The sequence below is a fragment of the Quercus suber genome, unplaced genomic scaffold, assembly GCF_002906115.3.
Source record: "Quercus suber isolate HL8 unplaced genomic scaffold, Cork oak 2.0 scaffold_497, whole genome shotgun sequence".
NCBI classification, from domain to species: domain Eukaryota; kingdom Viridiplantae; phylum Streptophyta; class Magnoliopsida; order Fagales; family Fagaceae; genus Quercus; species Quercus suber.
This window is the reverse complement of record NW_027069946.1, coordinates 570,618-580,494: the sequence shown is the minus strand read 5'-3', so window position 1 is coordinate 580,494 and position 9,877 is coordinate 570,618. Positions and strand designations below refer to the sequence as shown.

The 9,877-nt window shown below is 34.8% G+C and overlaps 2 protein-coding genes across 2 annotated transcripts; both read left to right on the top strand.

Annotated features, from left to right (window-relative positions):
• The first annotated feature begins 754 nt into the window (after positions 1–754).
• On the top strand, positions 755–7,496 carry LOC136061278 (uncharacterized). Its single transcript, XM_065763210.1, has 3 exons — positions 755–2,058; positions 6,207–6,293; positions 7,304–7,496. Exons 1-3 carry the CDS (start codon positions 1,748–1,750, stop codon positions 7,494–7,496), a joined length of 591 nt encoding a protein of 196 aa, XP_065619282.1. The 5' UTR covers positions 755–1,747.
• Positions 875–1,549, top strand: LOC112021186 (putative F-box protein At1g47790). The gene has a single exon (XM_024053754.2). The coding sequence runs from the start codon at positions 875–877 to the stop codon at positions 1,547–1,549; it is 675 nt and encodes a 224-aa protein (XP_023909522.2).
• Positions 7,497–9,877: the final 2,381 nt, after the last annotated feature.

Sequence of the window (9,877 nt, the reverse complement as noted above, 5' to 3'; positions counted from 1 at the left end):
AACGACATTAGTTGTCTAACTATCGACACTAGCTACCTAGCCCACGTGATCTATGACCTAACTACCAGATTGGGAAAGTCACTATGTGTTTTTATAAAATATTTTATCAAAGTTTTAAAGATAAAACATTTCTACAACTTTTTATAAAGGATTTTACACTCAACAAAAAATATTCTACAAATTTGACCACATTTTATATGCAAACAAATACCTAAAAATTGAAAATCATATTTCAAAAAATATTTTATTTCAAAACCAATGGAGCGATTAATTTTTTTTGAAAAATTATTGAAGTATGGCGGTGTGGTATTTCTTCTTTTCACATTTATATTTTTATGGTGAACTCTACCATCCGAGCTATAAGTTTTTTTTTTAATTTTTTTTTTTTCAGTAATTAAGTTTTAGTATAGGCAAGTTAGTATAACGGATTTTTTAAAAAAAAAATAACTATAAAACTCAAACTATATTATTAGTTAGGCAACGTTTCAAACTAATTTCGTTTCTAACAAATTGAGTCCTTTGGACTTGATTTCACTGTGCAAAGTTTGCACTGGAAGTCGAGTGTCTCACACTCGAGTTTGGAACTCGAGTATGAGACATTCGATTTCCAGTGAGCAAAATCAAGTCCTCTGGACTCGATTTGTCTAAAAACCAAATTAGTTTAAAACGTTATATAACTAATAATATTATTTGGGTTTTATAGTTATCTTTTTAAAAAATCCGTTGGTAACCCTAGAGAATTTTATAAGTTTTAAGTTATTCATTTATTTGAACGCCGTAGCTAATTCCACACTCATTCTCACCGGTTTTTCTCACCAGTAACAGTAGCCCTCAAATTCTCAATTGGGGTTAAGAGAAGGAAGAATCGAAAGGAATGTCGGATTATCTCCCAGATGAAGTGCTGATAGAAATCCTGCATAGACTATCCGTGAAATCTCTAATTCGATTAAGGGGCGTCTCAAAATCATGGAAATCTCTAATCACAAACCCTGCCTTCATCGATTCCCACCTCACTCATTCACTTTCCTCCAACTCCAACAAATTAATTGTTATCGACGACAGCGATTGTAGGCATTACAAATTCATCCACGATGACAATAATGACTCCTCATTCCATCAATTTCAGACTGTTGAGTTCCCACTAACGAGTTCTTTTAACTTAATCGGTTCGGTAAATGGATTGTTTTGCCTTTTTGAAGATGAGCGCTTTATTCTTTGGAATCCCTGTATTAGAAAATTTATTATCCTTCACAAGACTTACGGACCCCTTACATGTCGTTCTGGATTAGGGTTTGATTCCCGGACCAATGATTATAAGGTGATGAGAATTGCATTTCCATATAATACTAATAAATGTTTATCAAAAAAATATAATAATACTAATAAATTCAAAGAGGGCAGACAACCTCTGGTTGAGGTTTACTCTGTTAAGGAGGGCACTTGGAGAAAAACTAGTGCTGGTGCCTCGCTTTCGCCTGAGATTATGTTTGAGACTCAGTGTGGTTGGCACAAAGCAGTGGCCTTTATAAATGGGGCTGTCCATTTTTAGGTGAGCTATAATGATGGATTAAAAGTTTGTCCATTTGATTTGTCATTTGATTTTAGCGAGGAGGTTTTTCACAGGATAGCATTGCCAAAGGCTGAAGTCAGAGCGAAAAATGAGTTTCATATTTATGGATTCAGGGGATCACTTTCTCTAGTATTTAATGAGCTTGTGGACAACAAGCGTCGTTATTCCATTTGGGTGATGAAAGAATATGGCATTGTTAAGTCCTGGACTGAACTGTTCACTGTTGATCTCAGTGGATATATTAGCAGGGTATTCGGTTTCATGGAGAATGGCCATGTATTATTTAAGGAACAATGGCGAGGAAATGATGAAAGAGATGATACAGAGCTCTCTTCATATGACCCTGAGAGCCAACAAGTTAAGAAGTTGGGCATTCCTGGGTGGACAGTTCATTTTTGTACTAATAACTATGTGGAGAACCTTGTTTTACTCGACAAACCAAATGCTGTACGTTCCCAATGGGTAGTGAGCAGGAAGAGGAAATTCAGGTAAAAGCTCGATTCAACTCAAAATTTCGTCATTAACTTTCCACATTTCTATCTTATTCTTGGTATATATTACATGTTGTTGTGTGGCTATAAGTAAACATTAAGTTTCAAATCTAAATATATTGCATCTGGATGTTAATTAATTTGCTATTGAATGGCTAATAGGATTAGTCAGAATTGTTAAATTCCATTTTGTGGTTGTGGTTGATGATGGGATTAGGCATTTGCTAGCAGGGAACGATAAATATTAATGAAAGAATGATGTTATCAACTTTTTTTTTTTATAGGTAGACCTTGTCGAATCTACTCCATATTCAATCTGAAAATGTGTTCCTTTTCATGAGGCTTGCATTCTGACATATTGTCATTGCCTTCTGATACTGTGTTTTGTACATGACATATTGTTTTAGATTCAGCCTAAAAATATGTTACCATTTTCGTTATATTAATTTACATTGATGCAAAACAATATGTCGAGTACAAAACAATGTATTAGTAAATGACATGATGTGAAGTATTCTTGATGGTCGTTTAAGAGAGGACCCTGCACACTATATTTTTTTTATAGGAACGTAAAATATTATTAAAAATAAAGCCAACCCGAGTACATTGGAGATGTACTATGGGGCACAAATCAAGAACCAAAATTACAACGACAAGTAAAACTGGAGGGGAAGAACAAGAAAAATGAGACAAAGCCACACTTCAATCAAGGAGAGTTTGCAAGAAAAAAGACTTAATCTCTAGCGTAGAACGTTCACATCCCTCAAAACTTCTAGCATTCCTTTCACGCCAAATACACCACATCAAACAATGTGGCACAGTCTCCAAAAGTCTATGTTGCAATGTTGCCCAAACTTACCCTACCAAGACTCAAACAACTCAATAATCTTGTGCGGCATAACCCAGTGAATTCCAAACAAACAGAACGCCAATGACCACAACTCACAAGCTATGGGGTAATGAAGAAGAGGGTGATCAACCAACTCTTACCTAAGGAGGCAGACCATGAAAAGAAAGCTACCCCTGGAGGAACTTTTGATTGCACACTATATTTAAGTTATATCATTGACTCGAGTTCCAATGCTAAACCCGTAACAAAATGTCATGACACTACCTGCAGTTACGTGGTGAAAAAAACTTTTAAATGTTTGGCCTCAACCCATATTTTTGGTAGGCACGAGCCCTCCCTGCCTTTTACAAGTCTTTAGTGTTGCTGCCAACAGCGTATAATGATAAAGTTCATGGAAATTTTTAACAAGTTATGTGGGTCTCTTATGTTCTTTGGACATGTTGAAAGAAGCAGTTTTGGTTAGTTAAAATTCATAACATACTCATTTTAAATTTATGTACAACAAAATATGATATCGTTGGTTAACATGGTTTGAAACTTTTTGTGCTTCCTCTAGCTAATATTATTTTATATATGTTCATTTTTTTCTAATTTTTTTTAGACAGGGAATTCTCATATTAGAACTAATGGATTGTTATTGCACTTTGGCTCTATTTGTTTTATGTGTAATCAAGGGAAAGAAAATGGATTTCTGGAATATTTTCTATTCATTTGATGGTAGGAACTTAGGTCAATCTTGGAACATAAATTTGAAAATGTCAGAAAATAATGGAGAATGTTTTCCCTTATTTTATGCTTGAAAACATTTGTCCTACCAGCATAACATGGAATTGACTCAAAGCAAGCCTAGCTGCTAACTCTTAGGTTACATATTTTTTATTTTCCTTCTTCAAATCTATCGTTGCATTGCTTTGGTTTGTCCTGCATCAATTTTATGGTCCGTTTGGATTGAGGGAGAGGGAGGAGGAGTAGAGTAGAGTAGAGTAGATTTAGCACAAAATTAGTTTATTTTTAGCCAACTCTACTCTATTCCCCTTCACTCCCCCTCCTTCCCCCTCCATCCAAACAGGCCAAGTATGTGAGGAAACTTCAATATGTTATTGTCAAGCATCCCATGGTTCACCAAATAAAATTACCAATGAAACCTATGCAGTTTCCTAAGTACGCATCTTTGCCACCATAGCCCCTCTCACAATCATTGGCCCAACTCTAGAACCTAATTTGACTACTCACCCATGCTGACTGACGAGCCCATCTTAGTCCAGCAGCCTTGATTTAGACTTGCCCTTGAAACGGCATCATACCAAGTTGAACTGGCAATTGCATTGATAGCAGCACCGGAAGCCCAAGTCTCAAGGTCTTTTGTGCCACTGCTCACTGTCTGAGTCCCTTAATACTGCGTACAACCAGAAGTCCATTGAGAAGCCACTGCAAGCGTTGTTGCCACCAAGGTCTTCAGTCACTGCTTCAAAATTTCCTACGAAGGCCCTGGATCACTTAATGTCAAGACTTGCTCCGTTTAAATAAAAAATGGTTAGCTTTTAGCCTGACTCCTTTGGTCAAAATCCAAAGGGAAAATAAAAAATAAAAAAGAGCTTTCTACCCATCAAGTCCATTAGCCCACACAATTAAATTCCTAAGCTTCAAATATGCTCTTGCCATATGCCCAACAAGGCCCTCACCATGATCACTCTAGAGCACATTAGCCAGTTAGCAATCCAAGTTTCTATTTCAATAATTTGCTGAGACTATATTTTAGTGAACCATTGTAATATTCTAGCCTTCTGTTTTTATGGTTATCAAGATTTAGACCTAATTTCCACGTTTGGTTATTTGAGATGGACCAATTCATTCAGCAATTGGGTTTATTAGATGACAAAGAAAAAAGTTGGGTTTGCTGAAACGAAAGTTGCTGGTAGAGCTTTAGAGTAATTGAACTATTGTGCAAGCTTTTAGTTTAGACTGCATTGATCTTCAATTACTTGGGGAAAATTGAAAGACCACTTTAGAATAATATATTTCCCATAGTTTTATCAACAGAATTACCTACCCCTATCTCCTCATGCCAATTTTCTAGATTGAAGCAACAACATTAGGCAAAGGTACTGAACTTGCACAATTTTAAAACGGGATGAGTGTTTGCTCAGTCTCTAATCTCAGCTGACTTTAGCATAATATTCCATGGAACAGACCTTAGAGAATCTATGGAAAGCTATCCAAGACCTCTCTGAAAGGCTTGGGAAGTTTCAAACTGTGATGAATGATTTAAATGCTCTCCACAGTTTTCTGGAGGCTTTCTTCAAAAGAATGCCCAATAACCTCAAGATAATGCTTCAAAGATAGGGTACAATCATGTTAAGCCACCAAAACCCAGAGTTGAAATAGAGTTATGTGCCAACAGATGTCGCTTCAATGTTCATGCCAACAAGGAGAACATATTGTAGAGTGTAAGCCACAAGGTGAAATATCTGCACCTTGTGTAGTAGATTTATTTCAACTTGTCGATGAATCAGATATATTGCCTACAGTTGATAAGGAAGATTCTGCATTTCTGCTATACTTGCTGAAGAGAGAGTTCCTCAGTAAAGCAAAACATGAGAGGGTGCACATATTGTGAATGAGTTTGATGCATGTGCTACGGATCAACCCTCCATGATGCATGAATATAAAAAGCTTGTTGAAGTGGGAAAGTTAGATACAGTGGTTCTTCCTGAACTCAATGATGTGGTGGAATGCAATGTTTATCTCATATCAGTGCTAATAAAGTTGATTCAAGGGTTGAAGCAAGTTTTCCATCCTAGAATTCTTTTCCTTTCACATGTCAAGTCTCGAGGTGAAGTTTTCTCAAACCAGCCGAGGATGATGCGGGAAGCACAATGGAAGATTTATTTTAATATAGTCGTATTTGATTTGGAGTCGATTGTATTTTATTTTAGGTGTTAATAGTTACTTAGATTTTTTTAGAATTATTATTTGCTTTTACTAGAGTTAATGGTATTTTTGTAATTCAATAATTGGGATTTCACCAGTCATTTAGAATTAGGCTTTGTTAGTCAATTAGAGTTAGGGTTTCCTATGTCAATTAGATTTAAGGTTTAGTAGTTTGTATAATCACAAAAATGTAAACCTATGAAGGGAAGATTATTTAAATTCCTAGTAGTCTTTCACAACCTTTCTATCTCTTGATCATAGCTCTCTCACTCTCTTTTTTTCCTTTTTTTTTTTTCTTTTTCTTTTTAATGTCTGATCTGTACTTAGTCCTAATGTTTTTTTTTTCTTTGTTCCTTTTCTCAAGGTCACCATTCCCTCAATCAATTCAAATCGGTGTTGTGGGTCTTCAAGGTGTGGTCAAAGAGCTTCCCCTGGCAGATGACATTGACAGGTAATTTATCTTAGTCAATTTGGGGTATTTTAGGAAGGGTCCGGTTAGGGCACACATTAAGCCATCTATTTTTGGAAACATTTTATGAGGAATTGAAAAGGCTGTAAAAAAAAGTTGGTAACTTTTTTGTTTTTCCATAAAAAAATTTCTAAAATGGTTTATTAATGTATGCCTTAAGGGCACACATTAGTAAAACCCTAAAATTGGGTGAAATGGTTTTTGATGTTCTGTGTTATCAGAGATTATTCTGGGGTATAATTGTGGTTTTGTTTGCAATTTTGGACTTTGAATTTTGGTTTTGGTGGGTTTGATTGTAAATTTTTGAGCAATGTGGGCCAATATTTGGTTATCTACATCATTATTTGGTCTGTTTAACTTATATGAATCTGTTTATTAATATTTTTCTTTGAGTTTGAATCCATTGTTCAGATATTGGTAAATTTATAATTTGATTCTAGCCTGTTGTTTTGAATACATTTGGTTCTTCAATTGCAATTTTGGGTGAATTTAGATGATCTATTAGTGTAACAAGTTTCAAAATTGAGCTTTTGGATATGGTCTTTGATTGCATGTTTGGTTTTATCAATAGATATGGTAGTTTCATGGGTTTTGCATAATATAAATTATAAATTTCCTTATGTATAAAAAAAATAAAAAATAAAAACAAAATCCTTATTGGATATTGTTTCTATAGAGAAGTAAGGTCTTGCAATTAGTATAGCATCATTAGCATGGATAATTAGTATTTCATTAAAATTGGTAATAATGAATATCTAAAAAATTTGTCTTTCAATAAATATGTTCAGTTATTAAATTTTTTACAATAAATATGCTTGTGTAATAAATTAAGATTGAATAATTATTCCTGACAATAATAAATTTATTTTACATTAATAAATAGGCTTTAGTTATCAAATGTCTTGATTTTTTTTAATGATGTTTTTATATTTTTTATGGGAATGTCTTGAGTTAATTATCATATATCTTACAAAACATTTGTCTTGGCATAGAGTGGAGTCAGAGGAAGAGAGAGCTACAGATAAAGAAACAATCTGCGAGCTTAAAAGGGCAATTGTACATCAACAAGCGGCAATGGCACAACAACAGGAAGAAATGGACTCTCTAAAAATAGAGATGGCTACTTTAAAATCAGAAATGGCTACTTTAAAATCACAGGCCTTTTCCCTAAAAAAAAATAAATAAATAAAATCATAGGCGTTATCGGTTCAATGATCGAGTAACCAGGTTATGACTTGTGACTACATTATGCTTTTACATTTTTTATATATCAACCATTATTCTCACATTTATTCATAATGTTAAGTAATTGAGTTATTTATTTATTGGTCATTTTAGGTTGAAAAGATGTCTAGTGGTGTTGGAGATGTGGGTTCACCCTAACTTGGACAAAAATCTTCTTCTACGTGCCATGAATTACCACCTCGGGGTAATATGTCATTGTACTTGGAAAATGTTGGACTTGTTTGATAGTAATGAATTATCAATTAATAATGTCGGACTTGTTTTATAGTGTTAAAAATTTGCAATTAATTTATATGAGAAGCTTTCTTATTTTTGTGGTGTTTGAATTATGTTTGGAATTATCATTTTCATAGATAAAATACTAATAAGTTGCGGGTTTGGTACAACAATCGCTCAATGTGGAGCAATTCAAATTTACAATCACTTAGTGTGGAGCAATTTAAGGCCCGTTTCTTATCGTTGTTTAAACAACAGTTTTTAGTGTTTAAACAACATTACATATATTTTCACACACTTTTTCACCCACATGTATTTTCAAAAAATACAAACAATATTACTAGAAATCTCTTACCAAACGGGCCCTTATATTCTGTAACGCAACTTTTATATTTGTATTATATGTATCTTAACAACTAACAACTTGTAATTATTTTATTGAAAAATAGGAGGATAGAAAAGTAAGAGAAAAGAATGATTTGTGTTTTCTTTGTTGTGTGTTTGGTTGAAGTTGAAGGGGTGGGAAAGTGGAATTGTAGAAAATGAATATGCATTTGTTTTGCTTGAGATGAAAAATGATAGATAATTTTTTGATAATTTGTAGTAATTATTGTTATACTCCCATTATATAAGAAATGATAACTTGTATTGGGGGAAAAATGGTTGACAATGACTTAGATTAGGGCATATAAGTCATTTTAAATTCACACCTACTTTTTTCCTCTCTTTTCTTTCCATTGTGGGGGTGGGGGTGGGGTGGGGGTGATATATATTGTGAGCTTGGTGAAAAATCACCCACCCCATTTTCTTTCCCCAATTCCCCTCCATTTTCTCTCCTCTACCAAAAAATGAAAAACATTCTTCTTTCCCACCCATTTTTCCTCTTTTCAATTCTTTCCCTTTTCACCTCAACCAAACATAGCATAAAATATGATGGTGCAGGAAATATGAGAGAACATGAACTTTAGTGCAATATTCCACTTGCTTGTAGAAACTACCAAAATGGTTGTGGTTCTCTACTGTTACATTATAATCTCTCAATAATGGACAGTTAGTGCACTGGATCGAAATTTCCTCCTATAATAGATCAAAATTTTTATGACAGATACAAATTCTCTCTAAATTTCCTCTAACTAAAGTCATCCACCTCCTTTTTATATAGCGTGGGGTAGAGGGCTTGTAGTACCCCCTTTTCTTGATCTAGCATTTTCTTCACATTGGTAGCGAATCACCTACTTGAATATAGCCTCGTGTGGGATGAAGTAAAAGCACTTAACAATCAATCTCACCGCATTTTACCAGCCCCTGTCCATTTGAATTGTGAAACAAACAAAAAGTTAAAGGAATATCCAAAGTGGCCTTAGCAACACATGTAGTAGTCATAGCTTGGTAACCGCAATAACCTCCTGTTTCAACCGATTTGCATGTCTGGTAGGAAAGCATTCACAATAGTTTCTACGTTCACTAATCAAAAGCACATTCATTTAGCAAGTGATTTCTCCTCAAAGTAATGTACCCTCAATTTGCTTCATTGATTCCTTCTACAAGCCTGAAATCTCAACTCCTCCTAGTTAAGCCAACTTTGCTTTTTGGGAGGTGAGTGAAACAATGGTTGAAGTGAACATTTCAAAATGACAATTATGGTTGTCTGTTTCCAACAACCTTGGGTTTTTGGGCCTAAACTCCCAATCTATTTGTACTTTGGGTTGGGCTTATCTCACAATGGGAGGTCCAAGAATTGTTTCTTCAGGTAGCTGATGGAGATTTAACGTTACTTTTGCACCTAACTCTCTGGTTTTTAGCTCAGTCGAGGTGGCTACTAGGCAGCTGAGCTTTTACCTTGAAATCCAAGCAGGATTTCCTTCTCCTCGAAATGTGTTTTTCCTCACTACTTTCGTGTCTCTCTCTTCCCAAATTTTCCAACTCCTTTTTTCTTACATTTCCTCCTCTATTTATACCCCTCTCTTAGTGGATTTATCATGATGAGAGAATATTCAGTGGGTCCCTTCGTATCATATCATTGGTCAGAGGGGACTCACTTTCTGTTGTTGATATGACCTTCTAGTAAGTCGTGCTTGACGCTAGTTTCCCAGCGGGTGGATTCC

Bases quoted from the DNA above. Each gene is read 5' to 3' on its own strand.
- LOC112021186 (XM_024053754.2), top strand. From the start codon at position 875: ATGTCGGATTATCTCCCAGATGAAGTGCTGATAGAAATCCTGCATAGA.
- LOC136061278 (XM_065763210.1), top strand. From the start codon at position 1,748: ATGAAAGAATATGGCATTGTTAAGTCCTGGACTGAACTGTTCACTGTT. The intron at 2,059-6,206 runs GTAAAAGCTCGA...CCTTTTCTCAAG, and splicing joins AGCAGGAAGAGGAAATTCAG to GTCACCATTCCCTCAATCAA. The intron at 6,294-7,303 runs GTAATTTATCTT...GTCTTGGCATAG, and splicing joins CTGGCAGATGACATTGACAG to AGTGGAGTCAGAGGAAGAGA.